General features: G+C 39.5%; 1 protein-coding gene across 3 annotated transcripts; it reads left to right on the top strand.

Moving 5' to 3' along the window:
- Positions 1 to 1,368: 1,368 nt before the first annotated feature.
- Positions 1,369 to 23,835, top strand: ZFP14 (ZFP14 zinc finger protein). Of its 3 annotated transcripts, XM_035023647.1 has the most exons (7): positions 1,713 to 1,744; positions 3,656 to 3,864; positions 6,226 to 6,312; positions 8,297 to 8,375; positions 9,564 to 9,690; positions 10,793 to 10,888; positions 20,599 to 23,835. In XM_035023647.1, exons 4-7 carry the CDS (start codon positions 8,346 to 8,348, stop codon positions 21,963 to 21,965), a joined length of 1,620 nt encoding a protein of 539 aa, XP_034879538.1. In that variant the 5' UTR covers positions 1,713 to 1,744; positions 3,656 to 3,864; positions 6,226 to 6,312; positions 8,297 to 8,345; the 3' UTR covers positions 21,966 to 23,835. The 3 variants fall into 3 exon arrangements, with proteins under 3 accessions (XP_034879537.1, XP_034879538.1, XP_034879539.1); XM_035023648.1 differs by lacking the exon at positions 8,297 to 8,375; XM_035023646.1 differs by lacking the exons at positions 3,656 to 3,864; positions 8,297 to 8,375 and having other exon boundaries at positions 1,369 to 1,744; positions 10,790 to 10,888.
- Positions 23,836 to 24,117: the final 282 nt, after the last annotated feature.

Genomic DNA, 24,117 nt, shown 5'->3' with positions numbered 1-24,117 from the left:
TTCAAGGGGAAAAAATGGAAAAAGATATACCAGCCAAGCAGTAAGCATAAGAAAACTAGACTGACTATACTAATACTAGACAAAATAGACATGAAGATGAGACACAGAAAAACGTTTCATAATAGAAGGGTCAATTCACTGGGAAGACAATCATAAATGTGAATATACTATACAATTGAGCTTCAAAATACATGAAGCAAAAACTGAACCAACTCAAGGGAGAAATAGACAAATCCAGAATTGTAGTTTTCATGTATCTCCTACTTCATATATATTCTATTTGCAAAATAAGATTGGCCTCAACATTTTTAAATAATTTCTAAAGTTTTGTATTCTTTTTTTAAGTTTTATATTCTTGAGAGAAGAACAACTTCTTCTATCAATTAACTCCTGTATCAAAACATTTGAGATGGGGAGGATGCTGCAGTGGTGGATAAATCCTGGTGGGCTTATCCTATTCCTTTCCTAATGAACCCAGGACATGACAAATTCAATGATTACTCCCTTGAGAAAGACTTCCGCAGATATCTTCCTAATGTTCACTTTTCAATCCTCTTCATCAGGAAGACAAAAACATAAATATAAGTACTTAACAGAGCTTGAAAATACTTGAAGTAAAACCTGATGGAACTAAAGGGAAAACAGAAATAGACACACTTCTCTCATACCTCTAATTACTAGATTTTAAAAAATCAGTAAGGATAAAGGACATCTGAATGGCAATTCATTAGTCCCCCCTTATCCTCAGAGGACACATTTCAAGACCCTCAGGGGATGCCTGGAAGGGTAGATGAACCCCATAGTTTTTCTTTCCATACATACATGCCTATAATAAAATTTAATTTATAAATTAGGCACAGTAAGAGGTTAACAGAAATAATAATTAAATAGAACAATTATAACAATATGCTGTATAATATAACAAAACTTATGTGAATGTGTTCTCTTTCTCAAAATATCTTACTTATTGGGCCGTACTCACCCTTCTTCTGTGACGTGAGAGGATAAAATGCCTAATAATGCAAGGAAGTGAGGTGAATGATGTACACATTGTAACACAGCATTAGGCTACTATTGACCTCACCAAAAGAGGAGGGGATGGCAGTTGAGGGGCTGGTAACTAAAACTGAGGAAAGAGAAATGGCCGATAACGGGGTGGGGGGGCAAATTTATGGATCACCTTAACCTAACAGAATTTACAGAACAATTTGTTCAGAACTGCAAGAAGGAGAAAAAAAAAAAAAAAAAAAAAAAAAAAAACGAGAAGAGGAAGGAAGGGAAGGAGGGAGAGCGAGCAAGCGCGAGCGACCTTTCTGTGTCGTCCGCTCCCCGTTCTACTAGGGTTTGGGGATATTTTTATTGAGTACTTGATGTAGATCCACATTCTACTTGGGCATATATACTGAGCACCTGCTGTGCGCCTCGTACGTATATTATGTGTTTGCTGGTGTCAAGACTTCTTTCTAAGACCTACCAGGGATTTTTCAGCAACAAACACAACGCCAAGCTCCCAGAACGCGTTTCCTTCAGTCCGGGGCAGCCTCGAAGCCCCTCCCCTGGTAGCCCACCCTTAAACCCCAAGGGCCTCCCAGAGATCTCCTCAGCTCCAGCGAGCACCCGCGCTTGCGCACTCCGCGCAGGAATTTGGGGGAGGGGCCGGGCCCTCCCTACCGAAGACTACATTTCCCACAGGCCTCTGCTCCTAGTTTCCTTCCGGCTTTCTTGCTGGTGTCGGCTCGGAGAGGTGAGTTGGTCGCGTGCATTGAGGAAATGGGCGCGGGGGCGGCGTGGGGGCGGCGCGGGGGCGGCGCGGGCCTCTGTGTGAACCGGGTTGCACTGACTGTGGAATTTGTGACGCTGACTGGGCATCGGGTGCCCTGAGGCGTCCTTTCCCTTTCCGCTTAAGGGCTGCACATATCCCTCGGCCCAGAATGGCTCCGAGTTAGATGTATGAGCCCCAGAGTGAAGGCCCCCAACAAAAAGACGCAGTCCTGAGAACTGCAGGTCTCAGAACCACAGCTTAATCAGAGCTGCCTCGTAAGGAAACTACTATGACTTCGGAGACAGATTCCAGACTCGGCCTTTGTACTCGGCCTTTCTCTGATACCGGGAAGGCTGAGCTTTTCCCCGGACTCCCTCTTAGTTCCGTCGTGTTCTGTGCGTGGTGGATGGTGGGAGCAAGTGTGATGCGGGGGTGTGTTCTGAGTTAGCCAGGCGGGGCTGAGTGCCAAAAAGGCTCAGTGCCTCAAGATTCCCGTCTCTTTTCCCCAATCCTGCTGGTCTTTAGGAAGGAGAAAGAAAGGAGGAGATAAGCATTTGCACGTCTATAGCTTCTTTGTTCCGCGAAATGTAACTTTTATTTTTGCATCTCCTGGAAAAGAATGGTGAAAATCAGCGCGGACTGAAAAGAGAAAAAAGCAGCCCTTGCTTTAATCACGCTGGGAGAGAAGAGACAGGGAAAGCCAGCTGCAAAATTAATAGAAAGTATTATTTCATGCAATTGTGAAATGCTGTAACAACTCCCTCTTTGAACGATTACAGCTGTTTTACCAGTGATGCTCCAGACTCGCTTTGCCATTTTTTATTTTATTACTGGAGATACCCAATTGCTAAACTACCCTCCCTTCAAGATAACCCTTACTCTCCAATTAATCCCTCATCTCAGAAACCGCAACCATTCCGTAATTGTTCCCTGCTTCCCATACATCCTTCAAAATCCTTCAGTTGGAACTCAACCCTTTACAAAAGAGCTTTTCTTCTCTTCCATTGCATTCCAACCCTTCCTGTAGAATTTCCTCCTTCTCTTGAGTCAATAAATGTGGTTTTGTTGGACTATACAGGCTTGTTGCAGGTAGTCTTTAGCTGGTTAGGCTTTAACTCGGGAAATATCCTATCCGTAGACCTGGTGCTTTGCTCTTTTTTCCCAGTGAATGATAGGGGTGATGAGGTTACCTCCTGCCTCCTCTCCAGTGGGTATTCACATGAACATTTGGCAATCATTTAATTCCTTCTGTGAGCTGTTTCTTTCTAATCATTTAAATGGTTTGCAAATAAACCTCCTGAATGGGAGAGGCCAACTGCAGAGCTTTATTTTAGGCTTTGATTTGTTGAGAGGATTACAGTTTAGTTAGAATCATATGCTAGGTGTCTTTGATCTTCACCACTGCCCTGAATTCAGAAGCAGGCAAAGGTAGGAGATAGTTTGATTGGTGACAGGGTTTTCTGCTTTTGAGGCTTTTAAGGAGTTGAAATGTGACAGGGTTTTTAATGGAGAGGTCTGTGTTAAGGGAAGGGAATGGAAGATGTTAGTAGAAATTTGAGAAATGGGTTGAAGTTTTTGACAGCATGAGTGGTCAGGCCATATTATTTATGTGTTCTTATGAGAGGCAGTTTAGTTATGGAGCTAAATTACCAGTGTTCTCGTCCTAAAACTACCCCATTAGAGGTGGGTGAAATTGGGGTAATTTATTTCATCGCTGTGCCATAGTTCCTTCATCTGTGAGAGGATAATGATAGAAACTGCTGTATAGGATTGCTATGAATAGATGAATTAATATATATAAAGCCCTAAGATAATGCTTGACACATAATAAGTGCTCAGTAGATTTAATTGTTACTATTATGTTGTAATTCCATCTTTTTTCTCATCACACAGATCCAAAAATTGTGACGATTTCCCCACATTGGCTTCATCCATCCACGAACCCCCTTTTGTAAATTGTTGTTAATCAGGAGGAATTGCTTATCAATGTGAAGTTTGAAATTTATTAGCTAGCATTATAAGAGAGCAAGGCTGAGAAGCTCAAATTTTTATGGAAGAAGGAAAGAGCAGAAGAGAATTTTCTTTAATAATTCTGGGAAAAAGTATGTAATATTCTTCATCTTCAGTGATATAACTGACTTTTTTTTTTTTTTAAGATTTTATTTACTTATTCGTAAAAGACAGAGAGAGAGAGAGAGAGGCAGAGGGAGAAGCAGGCTCCCAAGGAGCAGGGAGCCCAATGCGGGACTCGATCCCAGGATTCTGGGATCATGACCTGAGCCGAAGGCAGACGCTTAACCATCTGAGCCACCCAGGCGCCCGATATAACTGACTTTTATTTAATGTTTATTTGCTACTTGAAGTGCTTTATTATATGTGATGTCTTATTTAATCCTCATAACAACCTTTTGAGATAGAATCTATAATTACCACCTTTTTTTATGGGAGGTGACTAAGGCTGAAAAGTTAAGTAACATGTCCAAGATCACAGTTAATAACTAGCAGAGCTGAGATTTGTATTCTGAAAGTCACTTGGGGCACCTGGGTGGCTCAGTCAGTTAAGCATCTGCCTTCGGCTCAGGTCATGATCCCAGGGTCCTGGGATCAAGCCCCGCATCGGGCTCCCTGCTCAGTGGGAAGCCTGCTTCTCCCTCTCCCACTCCCCCTGCTTGTGTTCCCTCTCTCACTGTGTCTCTCTCTGTCAAATAAATAAATAAAATCTTAAAAAAAAAAGAGAGAGAAAAGTCACTCAGGAAAAAAGAACAGCTGTTCTTAGAGTATCCTGGGCTTTTTTCTCAGTTCAACAGAAGACTTAAAGAAAACCTTGAAATGGGGAAATTTTTGCCTTATTTGGCATAGTTGTATATGTTAGGTTCACACTGTGTTTAATACGGTGGTGAGTGTTGCTGGCTGTTCCTGTAAACATTTTAACAGGTCCTTCTAGGCATATATGTGATTTTTTTTCTGTCACAAGAATTTAATGCCACACATGTTGGGATTGATTGATTGATTGATTGATTTAATTTTTTTTTTAAGTAGGCTCCACACCTAGTGTGGAGCCCAACTAGGGGTTCAAACTCACTACCCTGAGATCGGGACCTGAGCTAAGATCAAGGGTCCGACGCTTAACCAACTAAGCCACCCAGGTGCCCCATGGGATTTTTTTTTTTAAACATACTGGCTTCACCCATTTCATCAAAATTAGGGCAACATCATCACGTTTTAGCATGTGCCTGGTTTTCAGTGATACAGATGCACTACTATTTAATCATTTCCCCAGTTAGATTCTTTTCAGCTTTTATTCATTGTAAACCATACCTGTCAGCATACCTCTGCCAATATCTTTATATACATGTGCAAATAGTTTCTTTAGTCTTAGAAGTGGAGTTCTGGGAACTGGTTCATAGGGTTTACAGGGTTATAACGTTTAAATGCTGCTTCACATAGTTCTAAATTTGGTCCAACACAGTGCCCATTTCCTCGTGACCTTGCTAATCTGGGACATCATCAGTCTTTTAGACCTCCCAGCCCTGTCACTGTAAGAATATAATTTTTGTGTGTGTGTTTTACACACATCTCGTTAATTAGTAGTGATGCTTAGTATCTTTTGAAAGGTTGTTTCTTTCTTTTCTTTTTTTTTTTTTTAGTGAATTGCCCTTGCTCAGGTTCCTCTCAGTGAAGTAGAAATCTAGTCTTCAGAGGCAAAAACCAAAGTGGAAAGATGATTTTTTAGTTAGAGAAATGTGAACTCAGAACAAAGCTTTGCCACTTAATCATTGTGAATTTGGACAAATGATTTCACCCCTGAGCGTTGGTTTCCTGATCCACTGAGAGATGAGAAGAAATACATAGCAGAGCAGTGCTGAGGGTCATGGGGTGATGTACGTAAAGCACCCATCATGTAACAGTTCTCCATGAATGTTGTTGACTAAGTGCAGTGGTCATAGTATGAGAGGGGGGTGGTGCAAAGGATGTCACGGTGTGAGAGGTCCTGACTGGGAAACAGGGTAGTGAGTTGTTTGGGCTGGGGAAAGGCCAGTGGCAGCAGCTGCCAGGCTCACTCTGTGTGGTTTTCAGGCTTCGTATTTAGGAAGTTCAGGCAGGATCCTGGGGGCTCAAGAGGCTGTATATGGGTGGTATGGCCCTTTCTCAGCCCTGAAAAGTACTGGAGGGAGGAGGAGTCCAACGTCAGGACCAGATCTACATTGCCAGATGGGGAATCCTCCGAAATATTCAGGCTTCTATACCAAACCCATCATTGTTCAGCTGGATCTTCTCAGGGCTTGGATTTCTTCAGACTTCTTATAGTCTCCTCTAGTTGTTGTGAGTATGAGATCAGGGTGGCTATAGTGGTGGAGAATAGTTAGGAAGTAGGAAGGGAAAAGAAAAAATCTCATTAACATAAGTCATTTTGGGATCTCCGAGTTACATTTGATTTCATGGCCTCTTTTTTTTTCTTCCAGATCTGGCTTATCAGGGCTCTGCAGTTCTCCAAAAGAGAAATCTTGCAAAGGACTGACCAGTTTTTGCATTTCGAAACCATGGCCCATGTAAGTTGATGTTCTTTTCTCCTTTTTGAAATATTGTTGATTTCTAGGTCATGTGTACATACTCATTCCTTATCCTGAAACTTCTCATTTAACAGAACTCTGCCCAAGAACTTGCTTTAGTTACTTTCAGTCTTGTGAAGATTGGGGACAGATAACCCAGTGTCCTTTCTACGTGCCCTTCCCTCTTCTGCACTAATGTGGACCATCTCCTAGCTCCAAAATCTTCTGTCAAGAGCCATGAGGGAGCAAAAGTGAAATGCCTTGAGAAAAATGTAGGCGTTCTCTGTAGAATGTCCCCTTGTTAACATTTTCCAATAGAACAGCTTTTGATTTTAAGATTTAAACTTCAGAGAAAGTATATTTCTCTGAATACCGTGATTTTTAGTCTGGTTTTTATGTAGGAAAAATTTGTGTCCCCAGTACACAATTTGACATCTTTTCAAAGTTTTTGAGCTTTTTATTGACATGTAAATAGAGAAAAGTGCACAAGTCCTAAGTGTGTAGCTGAATGAATTTTCATAAATTGAGCATATCTGTGCTATCAGCACTCAGGTCAAGAAAGAGAATATTGCTAGTACCTCAGATGCCCCCCTTTCAGTCACTGCTTGCCCACCCAGCCCAGATATAACCACTATCCTGACTTCTTTTTTTTTTTTAAGATTTTATTTTATTTATTAGAGAGAGAGAGAGCTCATGAGTGGGGGGAAGGAAAGGAGGGAGAAGCAGACTCCTTGCTGAGCAGGGAAGCCCAATGCAGGGCTCGATCCCACAGGACACCAGGATCATGACCTGAGCCGAAAGCAGCTGCTTAACCTACTAAGCCACCCAGGCGCCCCCACTATCCTGACTTCTAACATTATAATTGAATTTTGCGTATTTTTAGAACTTTAAATAAGAAATTGTATAGTTCAATACAACCGTTTTTAACAAAAAATACTGTGCAAGAGAGTCTTGTTATAGTTCACATATAATTGCTAGACTCTCAGAACCATCTGCACATGTTTTGAGATGCATGCAAATATGTGTGTATCTGGTGCTGCTGGTGAGAATGGAGGTATCAGAGCATCATACTGAGTGTGCGTCATAACTGAGTGTTAGGTTCTTGTTGAGGTGCATTTTCATAGTGCACTTAACATGTAGTTCTTGTGTAGTATAAAATGAGTTTCCAAAAAGTTGGGGAAGTACTGAAGAAATTGTGGGGAAAGACACAAAGCAAGTGAGAAAAGTGAATTCAGTAAAAGAGACAATGAAAATACTAAAGCTAAAGATAAGTGTGCAATAACTAACCCATGTAATTCTATACTGGAGGGAGCTGTGAGGCTATTTGGAAGCTTGGAATTGATGTATAATGCAATGGAGTTCTTTGCTTTAAAATGATGGGAAAATAGGTACTTGTTTAATAATGTAGTGTTAGAATGTCTGATATTCGGGAATGGGTTATTGATATTAAGTGGGAGGTCCTTGTTTTGAAAACTTTCCTTGAAGATTGGTGGTTTGATGGAAGAGAGAATTTGGTCCTGTTTGACTGCCTAGAGGGAAAACTCCAGACTTCTTCACAGATGTGAGTTTTCCAAGTACATAAGATGAGATTTAGTGTTGGCTGGTCTCAGTCTCTGTATGTGTTGAGATCTTATGGTGTGTATGTAAGGCTTTTGGGATGGGGTGGATTCGTTAGGGATGTAATTGGGGCCTTATACTGTAAGGCCTAAAATTTCATATGCTGACTTGATATCTTAACAGGGCTCCAAAGGCCCAATCATGAGTTTCCCTGCTTTTGCCAAATCAGTTCTCCATCCAGCAGAAAAGACTTCCACCTGGCTAGCTTTCCTATCAGGCAGATGACCTAAACCCCTCCTGGTCCTCACTCTGAAGGGTGACGACCTCCCTGCTGGCCCACAGAATTACTCAAACAAACCAGTCACGTCCTCCTGCGGGAATCAGGGACACCTTACCCTCTTTTTACTACAAAGCCTGCCTCCCACAGACCCTGCTTGTTCACTCCATTCCTGAGTGCAACCCCTGTGTGGCCCTGCATGACGTGTGGTGTTCTCCTCCCCTGGGCTGTGAGTATACATGTCTAATAAATGCTGTCAATCTCATCTGTCCAGTGTCAGGCATTGAGCCACCTCATAATATTTAGGGCAGGGGATCTCTCCCTCACCAGTGGGGTGATGGGGAGGTAATCAGAACAGAACTGCAAAGAGAGATCAAGAATCATCTCCAGCAAACCCTGAGAGAAGAACACCAGGAGCAAAGTCCATTATGTAATTTTATGGGATGTACGGGTTTAGAGCAAGGTTTCTCAACCTTGGGACTATTAATATTTTGAGCCAGAGAATCTTTCATTGTGGGGGCTTGTCCTCTGCATTGCTGGATATCTAACGGTATCCCTGGCCTTTACCAATTAGATGCCTGTAACACACCCCCTCCCCCTTAGTGGTGACAACCAAAATTGTCTCCAGACATGGCCAGATGTCTTCTGGGGAGTGAAATCACTCCTTATTGAAAACCACTGGTCCAGAGTGACGTCATCATGGTTCAGTATCCTCTAACTCAGGAATGAGGAAGGGTGTTCAGTGAGGGATGACGGATAATAAAGACTAAGAAGGTCATCCAGATGCATAAGTAATAGATAATGTAGGCTGTGAGAGCTGAGGAAGATTTTTGAAATTGAACTGAATTAAAATATCTAAATCGAAAAGAAAAAGACTGAATCTGATATATTCAAAACGTGGACTACCATGTAGCAATTTCTTTAAAGTTGACTAAAGAAGTGGTCCTTATAGGGAAAATGTAAGAAAATCTGACTTTATGATGAGCTTGAGTCCATTTTCTTAGAAGAGATATTGTAGTACATTTGGGAGAAGTTTTTATCAATATTTTTTCACGATCATTAAAGGGAAAAGAAGGGGGAAGACGTTTCCCATTAATTTGTTGTGGAGACACAGAGCTTGTAGAAGTCTTGTGTTTAGGGTTTCATTTAATTGGGACTTTTTTTTTTGCTTATTTTATTCATTTCCAGATATTTTGGGGTAAAAAGTTCATCTTACCTGCAGCCACAGGACTGTTTAAGACATGTAGAACTCTCCTTCAGTGATACTGATTTTCTTACCGTCCCCGACACATAAGCCCTACCCCATTTGCTTGTTATGTGAACCCTTCTCTGCATTGCAGTCCTCGATCTCCTCCCTTTTCATTTAAAAAATATTTCATTTATTTTCACAGGTAATACATGAGTCTTATTTTTTCAGGGTTCAGTGACATTCAGGGACGTGGCCATAGACTTCTCACAGGAAGAATGGGAATTCCTGGACTCAGCTCAGAGAGACTTATATAGGGATGTGATGTGGGAGAATTATAGCAATTTCATCTCACTAGGTAAGGCTATTTATCCCAAATTCTGTTGACTTTCTCTACTGTCAATTTTAGGAAAATGTTTTGAGAAACTAGATAAATTTTTTTCTCTCTGTTCCAAAGGAATGGTTTTAGCTTTGTTAGGTTGGAAATAGGCTCCACCATTTAATACTTCATCACTTTCATCCGGCTATGCCCTTCAGATTTTTCTTCAGGCTCTGTAATTTACTTGTTTCATTGGTATCCAAGGGCTGGGCTTGAATTCTGGGTTGCTTACAACAGAAGCATTGTCCAAGAAATCAGATTTTACATTATATTTGAGCCCAGAATTGATACAAATTCTTAACACTCCTTTTTAATCCACCTGCAAGGAGAGTACCTAAACACAGGGATTTTGAGTCTCTCTAAAAATCAGGGGAGCCTATAGAACTTACAAAGTATGAAATGGATCCACAAAGTTCGTTTAAAACTCAAGTAAACACATTCTGTTTCCTATAACAGACATATTCAGTTCTACCTGCTCTGCGGTTGAAATTTAAAAACTAAGAACTTTGCATTTAATATTGAATAAATAATCCTAGAAAGGATCAGAAGAAGTACACTCCTGTCAGCAAATTGATAACAATAAAAATAGCCAATACACACACATAGGTGTGTGTGTGTATGTGTGTTTGTGTATATATAACTTTATATATTTGTACTTGGATACTATCCTGAGCATTATGCATTATTAATTCTCACAACTCTATCAGAAATATACTATGATTATCCTCATTTCAGATGAGAAAAGTTAGGCATAGAAGGTTAATAATTGGCTGAGGTAACACAGCAACAAAGGCAGGATTTAAACTCAGGCAGTCTGGATCCAGACTCTGTGTTCTCAACCACTACACAAGACTACCTCTCAACAGAGCTAGTATGAGTTTAAATTATATTAAGGCCTGTTCTTAACCATCTGTTCCTTGTGCTCCTAAAGTTACCCTAATATGAGTGCTCTTCAGCTCCCTTGCATTTTGCTCTTAGGCTTTATAAAGTACCATTTTGATCTGTAGTTAATCACGAACTTAACCAGATTTGAACCTGACTTTTGGGCTTATAATTTCATGTCACATTATCTTTTAAGCAGAACCTTCCATTTCTAAACCAGATGTGATTACCTTATTGGATGAAGGGAAAGAGCCCTGGATGGTCGTGAGGGAAGGGACCAGAAGACACTACTCTGGTGAGTGAGGGCTGAGCAGGATGGGGAATTAATTACTGCAGATAATTAGCCAAGCCTGTTAGCCTTGAGATGTTGTTGGAAATCTCTCTTCAGAAGCCCATGGCCTGCGGAGGAAAGGCCTGAGACCTGGGAAGCAAATTAAAATCTTTTAAACCTGGACACCAAAGGAACTTCATATTGATCTTGATTACAACTCTGTTTTTCTCATTTCTCATATTTTTCTCCTACTTCAAAGAGAGGAGCTGTTCTCAGTAGAAGAAAAAAAGATGACAAACATAAGAACTGAAATCAACAAGATAGAAAAAGTAGAGAAAATTAATAAAGCCAAAAGTTGATTCCTTGAAAAGATCAACAAAGTTGGTAAATACTAGCTTGACTCATCGAGAAAAAAAAAAGACAACAACAATTGCTAATACTAGGAATGAAAGAGTAACTGGGTTATCACTTAACACCCTGTAGGCATTAAAAGAATAGTGAGAGAATACTATAAATAATCTTATGCCAATAAATTGGACATCTTAAATAACTCCTTGAAAAACATAATTACCAGAACTGATACAAGATAAAAAAAAAATGAGTAATCTTATATCTATCAAAATAATTGAATTCATTATCAGAAATCTTTCCACAAAGAAAACACCAGGTTCAGATGGCTTCATTGGTGAATTCTATTAAATATTTAAGGAAGAACTAGCAGCAGTGTTACACAATTTCCTTCAGAAAAGGAAAGAACAGTTCCCAAATCATTTTCCGAAAATAGTGTAACTCGTATACTGTGTCCTGACGAATTACTACAGGGAAAAAAAATTACAGGCTCATTATCCTTCATGAACATAGATGTAAAATCCTTGAGAAAATATTAGTAAATTAAATCCAGCAATAAAAATGATAATCAAGTAGGGTTTATCCCAGGAATGCAAGCTTGGCTTAACATTCAAAAATTAGTGTGAAAAAAATTAATCCGTCATTCACCGTATTAACAGGAATGAGAGAAACCATGTGATTGTGTCCATAGATATAGAAATCGCATATGACAAAATTCAGCATCCATTCATGATAAAAATTTTCAGGAAACCAGAAATTGAAGAGAACTTCCTCAAAAAATACTGCTTAAAGAAAAACACTACATCATAAACTTCATCATACTTTTTTTTTTTTTAATTTTTATTTGCGAGAGAGAGAATGAGAGCATGAGAGGGAGGAGGGTCAGAGGGAGAAGCAGACTCCCTGCTGAGCAGGGAGTCCGATGTGGGACTCGATCCCGGGACTCCAGGATCATGACCTGAGCCGAAGGCAGTCGCTTAACCAACTGAGCCACCCAGGCGCCCTAAACTTCATCATACTTGATTGAAGAATTTCCCCTCTAAGATTGGGGACAAGGCAAAAGTGCCCACTTTTCCCATATCTATTTTTTTTTTTTTAAAGATTTTATTGATTTATTTGACAGAGAGAGACACAGCGAGAGAGGGAACACAAGCAGGGGGAGTGGGAGAGGGAGAAGGAGAAGCAGGCTTCCCGCCGAACAGGGAGCCCGATGCGGGGCTCGATCCCAGGACCCTGGGATCATGACCTGAGCCGAAGGCAGACGCTTAACGACTGAGCCACCCAGGCGCCCCTCCCATATCTATTTAACATTGTATTGAAGGTCCTAGCATTGCAATACGGCAAGGAAAATAAGAGACATAAAATCAAAAAGGAAGAAGTTAAACTCTTGTTTGGAGATGGCATGATTATGTAGATGGAAAATCCTAACGAATCAAAACAGCAACTACTCAAAGTAATAAATGAAGATCACAGTAAGATCACAGGATACAAAGTTAATATATAAAAATCAATTGTGTTTTCATATACTAGAAGTGAAAAAAATAAGGAATTTAAAGTGAAGTCAATTAAGTCAATTAAGATTAAAAGCAAATTAAGTTAATTTACATTAGTGTCAAAAACCAAAAATACTAAGGAATAAATTTAACAAAACATGCAAGACCTCCACACAAAAAATCATAGAACATTGCTAAGAGAAATTAAAGACCTAAATAAGTGTAAAGAGACTGTTTGGGGATGGGAAGACTCAGTATTGTTAAAATGTCGGGCGCCTGGGTGGCTCAGTTGGTTAAGCGACTGCCTTCGGCTCAGGTCATGATCCTGGAGTCCCTGATTCGAGTCCCGCATCGGGCTCCCTGCTTGGCAGGGAGTCTGCTTCTCCCTCTGACCCTCCCCCCTCTCATGTGTTCTCTCTCATTCTCTCTCTCTCAAATAAATAAATAAAAAATCTTAAAAAAAAAAAATTTAAAATGTCAATTTTATAGTTTTAACAAGCTGATTCCAAAATTGATATGGAAAAACAATGGTCTTAGCATTCTAAGATAATCTTGGAAAAGGAAGAGTATATTATAGGACTTAGACTACATGACTTCAAGATACTTCAAGATTCATTATAAAACTACAGTAATGAGGGGCGCCTGGGTGGCTCAGTTGGTTAAGCCTTTGGCTCGGGTCATGATCCCGGGGTCCTGGGATCGAGCCCCACATCGGGGTCCTGGGATTGAGCCCCCATCAGGCTCCCCCTGCTCTGTGGGGAGTCTGCTTCTCCCTCTCCCTCTGCCTGCAGCTCCCCTGCTTGTGGCTCTCTCTCTCTGTCAAATAAATAAATAAAAGCTTAAAAAAAAAAACTACAGTGATCAATGGGCGCCTGTGTGGCTCAGTATGTTGAATGTCCAACTCTTGGCTTCAGCTCAGGTTGTGAGGGCGAGCCCTGCATCAGGCTCCAGACTCAGTGGGGAGTCTGCTTGAGATTCTCTCCCTCCGTCCCCCGCTGACATTATCTCTCTGTCTCTCTCAAATTGATAAATCTTAAATAAAACTACAGTAATCAAGACACTGAGTATTGGATAAGGATAAACAGACAGAACAGAACAAAGACCTTAGAGGTAGAACTCACACTTAAAAGATCATTTATTTTTTGACAAAGGCACCAAAACATTCCAATGGGGAAGGGAAAGTTTTTTCAACAAATGGTGCTGGATAACTGGGAAAAAAATCCTGACCCCCTACCTCCTCCCCAAATTAAGATGTATTTTAGACCTAAATATAAAAACTAAACATAATATAAAAAGCCAAATATAAAAGCTAAACTTGAAAAATAAAAATTTTTTAAATTCAATATAAATTTTATATAAAAAACATGAAAGCTAGGGATGCCTGACTGGTTCAGTCAGAGGAGCATACAACTCTTGATCTTGGGGTTGTGGGGTGTAGAGATTACTAAAAATAATAAGAAAATAAACTTTAAAATAAATGAAAGCTAAATATAAAGCTTTTAGAAGAAAACTAGGAGAATTTCTTGGTTTGAATATTATACTATGGTTATGTAAGATGTTAACATTGAGAGAGGCTGGGTGAAGGTTGCATCAGACTTTCCTGTATATTTCTCTGCAGCCTCATAGGAATCTACAGTTTTTTCAAAATAAAAAGGAAGCAAAAATGTCCCATTAGGGATGATGGGTAAAAAATTTGAACAAAGAGAGGGGGTACTCCTTTTTATTGTCAATGACTATAATTCATTTATATATAAATCTGTGTTAGCTTGAGCTGCCATAACAAAATACCATAGATTGGGTGACTTAACAGAAATTTGTTTCCCATCGTTCTGGAGGTTGGAAGTCTGAGATTAGCATTTGGGGGCTCTGATGAGGGCTCTCTTCCTTTCTGGCAGATCTTCCCTTCTCACATTGTCCTCACATGGCAGAGAGAGAGGAGGAGGAGGAGGAGGAGGAGAGAGGGAGAGAGACCTCCTATAAGGCCACCAGTCCTATTGGATTAGGAGCTTTATGACTTCATTTAACCTTAATTGTCTTCTAAAAACACTATTTCCAAATGTAGTCAGGGTGGGTGGTCAGGGCTTCAATGTATAATTTGGGGCGGGACACAATTCAGTCCATAGCAATATCTGTCTGTATAGGATCCAGTTTCTTTCTGGCTTCTGTTTTGATTAGTTTATATGTCTTTTGTTGTCTACAAATATATTCGTTCATTGAGTACCTGGTCGGAACCACGAACTGTGCTAGCCACCGGTGGAACAATTGTGAACAAGAGTGGTAGGTTCCAGCAGTCATGTTTACATTTTAATAGGAGTAAGGACATGAAGTAAACAAGTAAATGAATAAATAATATTAGGTGGTGACAAGTATTATTAAGTGAGAAGAGCAAGGGAATAGAAATTGGCAGGTGTAGACACATTTGTGTTAGGGTGGTTAGGGCTTTTTAAGGAGGTGATATTTGAGTGGAGACATGAAAAAAGAGCTCAAGTTATAGGAATATCTAAAGCCAGAGCAGTCCTGATAGAACAGCACATGCAAAGGCCTTGGATCAGGAGATGAGTTTTGTATGTTTGAGGAACAGCAAAAAGGCCAGAATGATGATTATTCAGAGGTAAGGCATGTGACTTTTAAATGTGAAAAAAGCCATTGGAAACTTTTGAGCAGGGGAATTACATAAGCTGATTTGTCTTATAATTATCACTCTATGGAGAACAGATTGAATAGGGGCAAGATGGGAAGGAAGACCAGTTAGGAGGTTATTTCTTTTGTCCCGGTTGAAGATTATAGTGGTTTTGATTGGAATAGTAGTGATGGGAGGTAGAGTTAGATTCATGGTAGATGTGACCAGTACATGTTGGTCTGCTCCTCTGTCTGGATACTTTCCTCACCTTACTTGGATTTCAACAACCTGCCTGAGGCTGCCCTGATCGGTGGATGCCCTCTTTACCCGGATTGGACTCCTCACACAGCGTCCTTCCCCCAACATGGATAAGAAGCATCTTTGTCCTTTAATTGATATTATTTTATCCATCTACATTTAAGTCATTTTCTTACGTATTCAGGTGCAAATCTACTATCTTCCTAATTTTTTCCATTTGTTCAACTTATTCTTTCTTCCTTTTCTTCCTCTCCTGCCTTTTCTGGATTAATGAAATATTTCAATTTTAGCTTTGCCTCTTGAGTGTGTTAGTTATGTATACTTTTAGTTTTCTTCTCAGAGTTGCCCTAGAGATTAAAACATGGATTCTTTACTTTCTACATTGTACCTTAAATTAATTCCTTTATATCTTTCCCAATATTGTGAAGATATTAGTAACATTTTATTTAGTTAGTTTTATTTATTTATTTGAGAGAGAGAGAGCACAAGCAAGGGGAGCAGCAGAGGGAGAGGGAGAAGCAGGCTCCCTGCTGAGCCGGGAGCCTGATGCAGGGCTCAATCCCAGGACCCCAGGATCATGACCCGAGCCAAAGGTAGACACTTAACAGACTGAGCCACCCAGGTGCCTCAATATTTATTTAGATTTACCTACATGTTTACCTCTTACAGTGCTCCTCATTTTTTTCTGCACTGCCATGCTTCTATCTGGAATCATTTTCTCTGTACCTGAAGAACGTCCTTGAATATTTCTTTTATTGTGCCTCTTGGCAATGAATTCTCTTAGGTTTTGTTTGAAAAAATATATATATTTTTAAAGATTTTATCTATTTATTTGACAGATAGTGAGAAGGGCAACACAGGCAGGGGGAGTGGGAGAGGGAGAAGCAGGCCTCCCGCCGAGCAGGGAGCCTGATGCGGGGCTCGATCCTAGGACCCTGGGATCATGACCTGAGCTGAAGGAAGACGCTTAACAACTGAGCCACCCAGGCGTCCCTGAAAATATTTTTCAAGGGTACAGAATTTTGTCTTTGTTTTTGTTGGATAGAATTCTGGATTGGCAGTTATTTTCTCTTAGCAAATATCTTGTCTTTTGGCTTCTGTCATTTCCATTTAGCAACAATTTGTTGGTCATATTGTAATTCCTTCCAAGGTATTGTTTTGGAAGTATTTTTTTTCCCTTATGACTGCCTTTAGAATATTCTTTCTTTGGTTTTCACAGATTTACTGTGGTGTATCTAGTTTTATATCGTGATGTATGTATTCTGTTTGCTGTTTTAAAGAATTAAATTAGGCTTCATATCTTGTCAGTTTTGAAAATTTTTTGGTTATATTTTCAAGTATTGTTTCCCATTTTTGCTTTTCTTTCTGGGACTCAGGTTACACATATGTTAAACCTTTTTAAATTGTTGCATATATCTTATGTTCTTTTCTGTTTTTTCTTTTTTTCTTATTTTTTATTTCTGTGCTGCTTCTATAAACCCATTTCCTAGTTCACTGATCTTCTTTTCTGCTAAGTCTAATCTACTGTTAAAGAAAGTCTAATCTACTGTTAAAGATATCTGTTAAATTCTTAATTTTAGCTATTGTATTTTTCAGTTATGAGATTTCTATTTGGAGATATATATATACACATATATACATATTTTTTATACATACATGTAAATGTATGCTTTTTAAAAAGATTTTATATATACATATATAATTTGTTTTGCTTTTTTTGAGAGAGATTGGAGGGGTGAAGGAGAAGGAGAGAGAGAATCTTAAGCAAGAATCTTAAGCAAGCACACCCAGTGTGGAGTCTGACACAGGGCTCGATCTCACAACCCTGAGCTCATGACCTGAGCTGAAATCTAGAGTCAGATGCTTACCCGAATGAGCCACCCAGCACCCCTCTTTTTTTTTTTTTTAAGATTTTATTTATTTATTTGACAGAGAGACACAGCGAGAGAGGGAACACAAGCAGGGGGAGTAGGAGAGGGAGAAGCAGGCTTCCCACGGGGCAGGGAGCCCGATATGGGGCTCGATCCCAGGACCCTGGGATCATGACCTGAGCCGAAGGCAGACGCTTAACAACTGAGCCACCCAGGCACCCCAGGACCCCTCTCTTAATAGACTTCATTTTTAGAGCAGTTTTAGGTTGACAGCAAAATTGAGCAGACGGTGGAGATTTTCCACATATTCCCTAAGAGTGCATTATTTTTGCAAATTAGTGGGAATTGACATCTTTTTTTGTGTTTACATTTTTAAAATACTTTATAAGTCTAGTTAATTAATAAAATATAATTTATGTACATTAAAATTCACTCTTTTTAGTACCTAGTTTTATGAATTTTGAAAAATGATACAGTTATGTAACCACCATAATCAAGAGTTTAGAATAGTTTCAAAGTCTCTTCATGTTTCATAGTGATGAGACTTTTGAGTCATTTCAGCAGTTTTATACATTTGTACTGTAGTCATAGAAAAAAACCTTTCTTATCTCTCCTACCCACTTGTCCCCATATTTTTGCTTATTTCATTCAACTTTTAGATTTTTCTCATGCAAGTTCCCCATTATCTTTGGATCATTAGTTTCGAGCCTATATCCAACATAGCCTTTATTTTTACTCTTTTGCACTCAGGTGATCCCAAGTACCATTCCATATTTGACAGTCATTCTCCTATACTCAATATCTGCCCATGCCTTTTTGCTCAGGATTTCATAAGCCTTTCAATGTTAGGATTATTGAAAGATACTTGAGGTAGTTTTCTGGGAAGTACAAACCTTGCTTTAGCTATATAGAATGGGAAGGAACACCTGGAGGAGGTATGAAGGAACAAAAATTTGAGTAAATGTAGCACTGATAAGTAATAGTATAAACTCTAGTGGAGAAAAGTAAAACATTGTAGTACGTTTTTTTTTTAGGTAAACACTACTCCCAACATGGGGCTCAAACTCACAACTCTAAGATCAAGAGTCACATGCTCCACTGACTGAGCCAGCCAGGCGCCCCTATTGTAGTACATTTTAAAAGTTTAGAAACAGATGTACATATTCATTAGTGATTATGTAATTATGGGAATAAATGAGTAACATCCATTGTGCATTTGGGGTTTGTTATTTAATGGTAAATGGACTTTACAGATTGTTTCTGCCACTAGGGAAGCTTAGGGGTAAGAAACTCACAGAATAACAAATGAGAAAATTTATAAATATTCCAAAATTGGGACAAAGAAGAGCAACCTGTTGCTGGGATGGAATATAGAGTGCATAGTTTTGTTTTTTGTTTTTTGTTTTTAATTTTATTTATTTATTTGACAGAGAGAGACAGTGAGAGAGGGAACACAAGCAGGGGGAATGGGAGAGGGAGAAGCAGGCTTCCCACGGAGCAGGGAGCCCGATGCGGGGCTCAATCCCAGGACCCTGGGATCACGACCCGAGCCGAAGGCAGATGCTCAACCAACTGAGCCACCCAGGCGCCCCAAGAGTGCATAGTTTTAAACAGGATCAGCAGGAATGGCTTTTTGGAAGAAGTGATTTTTGATTGAGACCTGATGATGAAGGGAAGCCAAGCATGCAGGCAGAGGATTTCTCAAAGAAGGAACAACCTATGAAAGGTCCTATTTAATGGGAACAGTGGTAGTGCCTTTTGTGAGCTGAAAAGAGGCCTTTGTGGCATGAACAGAGAGAGTAAATGAGAGGCGTTGATAAGCAGTTAAGCAGCTTATTATCCATGTTCTGGTATTTATATTTGATTCTAAATATAAAGAGAAAGCATTAAAAACATTTAAGTAGAGAGACTCAAATATTGATCAGCATCAGAATCATTTGCTGGAGAATTTAAATAAGTACAAAACAAAAACATGCCCAGGACTTAATCCTGTAGTTTATGTTGCAGTCTGTTAAAAATGCTTCTGTATAGTTTTAAGAAATCTTCAGGTGATTCTTATCACTGATGTAACTTCTTTCTCTAATCACCAGCCTTATCTCCAGTCCTGGACTCCATTCTCTGTGTTTCCTTTGCCTTTTTCCTCTTTTTTTAATATATGAGAATACAGTGTGTTCCATAATACAATTAATAACCCTAAATACAAATTAGTTTAATAGTGATATGGAATAGGGAATGATAGCAGTATAATGTGAGAGTTAGTTGGTTCACAGGTCATTTTCCTACTTGAATGAAGCCAGAATAGAAGTAAACTTACAACATTCAGCAAGAAAGGCAAAGCGTTCAATGGGATATTTTATTGTTGGTGGCCCTTTCACCTCTATATGAAAAAAATCAGTAGTAAGTGTCTACATCCAGGACTTTCTTCCCAGAGATAGATGCCATCAACCTTGCATGGCTTCTAGCTGGAGACAGGTTACATTTTACCCTATTCTCACCTTAATGGTAGCCTTGCTGGCTCAGGGCTTTTTTTTTTTTTTTAAGATTTTATTCATTTATTTGAGAGAGAGAGCACAAGCAGGGGCAGCTGCAGAGGGAGAGGGAGAAGCAGACTCCTCATCCTTACCGGGCAGGGAGCCCAACACGGGACTCGATCCCAGGAACCCCAGGTTCACGACCTGAGCCGAAGGCAGAGGCTCAACTGACTGAGCCAGTCAGGCGCCCCTCAGGGCTTCTTGTTCATTGCAATGTCTCAGCACCTGAAATCTAGCTTTTCCACTTTTCTGTGTGTGCATTTCAGTATCCATGAAGTGGCCTTCAGCCGTGTTGAACTGCCTTTTGAGTTATCTCTTGAAATATCAATTATTATATTTGTTAGCGCTCTGCCAATAAAGTTGCATGGGTTTGAGTGGTCTTCTCTAGCCATTTTCTTCATAAACTCTTAATTTTTTGGTGTGTAATTTTGCAGAAGATAAGGGTTTTTTTAGGTACACATATGTGGTATTGTAGCAGAAATGCCTGTTTTAGAGATATCTAATCCATTCACTTGTAGTAAGCATTATTTTAGGTGCCTTTTATTTCTCTATAGAAGTTTTCTTTCTTCTGTCACAGGAAAATAGTGTGTGTTTGCCTTCTGTTTTCTTTCAGATTTGCAGTCCAGATATAGGACCAATACTTTATCTCCACAAAAGGACATTTATGAAATATATTCATTCCAGTGGGAGATAATGGAAAGAATTAAAAGCTGTAGTCTTCAGGACTCCATTTTTAGAAATGATTGGGAATGCAAAGGCAAGATTGAGGGACAAAAGGAACCACAAGAGGGATATTTTGGGCAAGTGAAAATTACTTCTGAAAAAATGACCACTTACAAAAAGCATAATTTTCTTGCTGAATATCAGAGAGTCCATAATGGAGAAAAGTTGTATGAATGTAAGGAATGTAGGAAGACCTTTATTCGTCGCTCAACACTTAGTCAACACCTGAGAATTCATACTGGTGAGAAACCTTATAAATGTAAGGAATGTGGGCAGGCATTTAGACAGCGTGCGCACCTTATTCGACATCACAAACTTCATACCGGTGAGAAGCCCTATGAATGTAAGGAATGTGGGAAGGCCTTTACAGTGCTCCAAGAACTTACTCAACATCAGAGACTTCATACTGGTGAAAAGCCCTATGAATGTAAGGAGTGTGGAAAGGCCTTCAGGGTGCATCAGCAACTTGCTCGACATCAGAGAATTCACACTGGTGAGAAACCCTATGAATGTAAGGCATGTGGGAAGACCTTTAGGCAGTGTACACACCTTACTCGACATCAGAGACTTCATACTGCTGAGAAGCTCTATGAATGTAAGGAATGTGGGAAAGCCTTTGTATGTGGTCCAGACCTTAGAGTACATCAGAAAATTCATTTTGGTGAGAAACCTTATGAATGTAAGGAATGTGGAAAGGCTTTTAGAATATGCCAACAACTTACTGTCCATCAGAGTATTCATACTGGTGAGAAACCCTATGAATGTAAGGAATGCGGGAAGACTTTTAGACTAAGGCAGCAACTTGTTCGCCATCAGAGAATCCATACTCGTGAGAAACCCTATGAATGTATGGAATGCTGGAAGACCTTTAGTAGTTACTCACAACTTATTTCACATCAGAGCATTCATATTGGTGAGAGACCTTATGAATGTGAAGAATGTGGGAAGGCTTTTAGATTGCTCTCACAACTTACCCAACATCAGAGTATTCATACTGGTGAGAAACCTTATGAATGTAAGGAATGCAGAAAACCTTTTAGACTGCTGTCACAACTTACTCAGCATCAGAGTATTCATACTGGTGAGAAACCTTATGAATGTAAGGAATGTGGTAAGGCTTTCAGACTTTATTCATTCCTTACTCAGCACCAGAGAATTCATACTGGAGAGAAACCCTACAAATGTAAGGAATGTAAGAAGGCCTTTAGACAACATTCACACCTTACTCAACATCAGAAAATTCATAATGGGGTTTAATATGAGAAAGCCTTCAATTATACATTATGTTACAGAATATCTGAAAATTCATTTTTGAGAAATTTGCTTCATGCTTCAACTAAGCATAAGAAATTTTATATTATTGAAAAAAATATGTTGCTTTAAAAGCCATCTATCACCATTCAAACATTGTTTATCTTCAGCAAATTTGTATGAGGGAATAATATAATGAATGTAGGGAAATCTTTAGCCTTACCTATCATTATCCGCATTTCACTCCTTTATTACCAGTGTGTTATTGGACAAGGTACTTAAACTTCTGTGCCTCATTTTGCTCACTTGTAAAATGGTGATAATAGTACCTATGTATATTAGTTATTTATTGCTGTGTAATTACCACAAACTTAGTAGCTTAAAATAATATACATTATCTCACAATTTCTATGGGTCAGGTGTCTGGGCATAACTTTGTTGGGTCTTCTGCTTCAGGGTCTCTCACAGAGCTAAACTAAAGGTTTCGGCCAGGGTTCGGTCTCATCTGAAGGCTCAACAGGGGAAGGGATCCATATCCAACCTCACATGGTTGGCTCTCGCACTGAGGTCCACAGTTTCTAGCTGGCTGACGGCTGACCTTAGTTCCTTGCCACATGGGCTTCTTCAACATGACTGATTATTAAGTGTGCAAGCCAAGAGTGCAGTAGAATCTACTAGCGTCATAGAAGCTATAATCTTGTGTGGTCTAATCACCAAAGTAACACCTTTTAGTCACTTTTGCTGTATTCTACTGGTTAGAAGCAAGTTACTGGGTCACCCCACACTCAAGGGTAGAGGATTACACAAGAGTATGAATACCAGGCTGTAGGGACCATTTCAGAGTCAGCCTGCCACACTGTGTAATAGGATTGTCTTAAGGATTAAGTAGTTAATGTTTGGAAAAATAGCAGCCACATAGCATGTTTTCTGTAAATATTATCTACAATTGTTATCATTAGTGTTAGTGAATTCATATGAAAGGAATTTACTCTAGAAGTAGTAAATGTAGAAATGCCTCATGTCACTGCTCAGCACTTACTAAACTTAAGATAATTTATTCCAGATAAAATCTAAGAGGTTATATTGAATGTGGGAAGTTCTTCATCATTTGAGCTGCATCAATCATTTCATGCTGAAAAGAAACCTTACAAATGTCATGAATGTGAGGTTAAGAGTACAACTGTTGAAGAATCAGAAAAATACGAAATTATTTTCCCATAATAAATTCCAAAGAGTAAATGTTTTGCAATCCCTGTTGTCTGGCCACTGTTAAAGCTTAATTAGAAACATCAAAAAGATGACAGAAAGGAAACCAGTTGGAAATTTAATAATGTGCGCGCATGTGTGTGCGTATACATGTATGTAAAACTCATATAAAAGAAAGATCATCATTCCATTACAGGCAGTGTATGGTTTGATGTTCAAATTGCCCCATCTTCAACCAGTGGGAGTTGGGTCTTCTGACATGACCCCACTAGTAGTTTGATAGTTTACTTGGTTACAGCTGCACCGTTTGGTCAGCAATGGAAGATGCTTGGGCACCAACTCATCCTGAAAATTGGTAAGGGGAAAAACAAGCATTTATTTTGCTTTTTCCATGTGAACCAAGTTTCAGGGCCACCAAAAGCTGCTCAGATTAAAAGGTTTTTGTTTTGTTTTGTTTTTAAGAAATCCGTAAATACAGAAAGAATGATAGGATTAGAAAAATCACCATTTTCTAGTTCCCTAATGGAATAATGGGTCCAGAAAATGATCTTCAGTCGATATTAAAACTATTGGGTGGGGCGCCTGGGTGGCTCAGTCGGTTGAGCGACTGCCTTCGGCTCAGGTCATGATCCTGGAGTCCCGGGATCGAGTCCCACATTGGGCTCCCTACTCGGCGGGGAGCCTGCTTCTCCCTCTGACCCTCCTCCCTCTCATGAGCTCTCTCTCTCTCTCATTCTGTCTCAAAAAAAAAAAAAAAAAAAAAACTATTGGGTGAAATATTTTATAGTGAGAACTTTACAGTGGATTTATCAAGCTGACCACCTCTGAGCCCTTTGATCAATTTTAATCTCTATAAAAGTGGGACTATCAGACAATATCTACATCCTGATAAAATGCAATACAAAATACAAACCACTGCCTACAAAGCCTTATTGCCAAAACAGTGAACTGA

The sequence above is a fragment of the Mirounga leonina genome, unplaced genomic scaffold, assembly GCF_011800145.1.
Source record: "Mirounga leonina isolate KUSES-001 unplaced genomic scaffold, KU_Mleo_1.0 Mir_177, whole genome shotgun sequence".
Classification (NCBI taxonomy): Eukaryota; Metazoa; Chordata; class Mammalia; order Carnivora; family Phocidae; genus Mirounga; species Mirounga leonina.
The sequence above is the reverse complement of the archived record's forward strand: the minus strand, read 5'-3'. Positions and strand labels throughout refer to the sequence as shown.

Bases quoted from the DNA above. Each gene is read 5' to 3' on its own strand.
- ZFP14 (XM_035023646.1), top strand. From the start codon at position 1,436: ATGTGTTTGCTGGTGTCAAGACTTCTTTCTAAGACCTACCAGGGATTT. The intron at 1,745-6,225 runs GTGAGTTGGTCG...TTTTTCTTCCAG, and splicing joins GCTGGTGTCGGCTCGGAGAG to ATCTGGCTTATCAGGGCTCT. The intron at 10,889-20,598 runs GTGAGTGAGGGC...GTTTTCTTTCAG, and splicing joins GACCAGAAGACACTACTCTG to ATTTGCAGTCCAGATATAGG.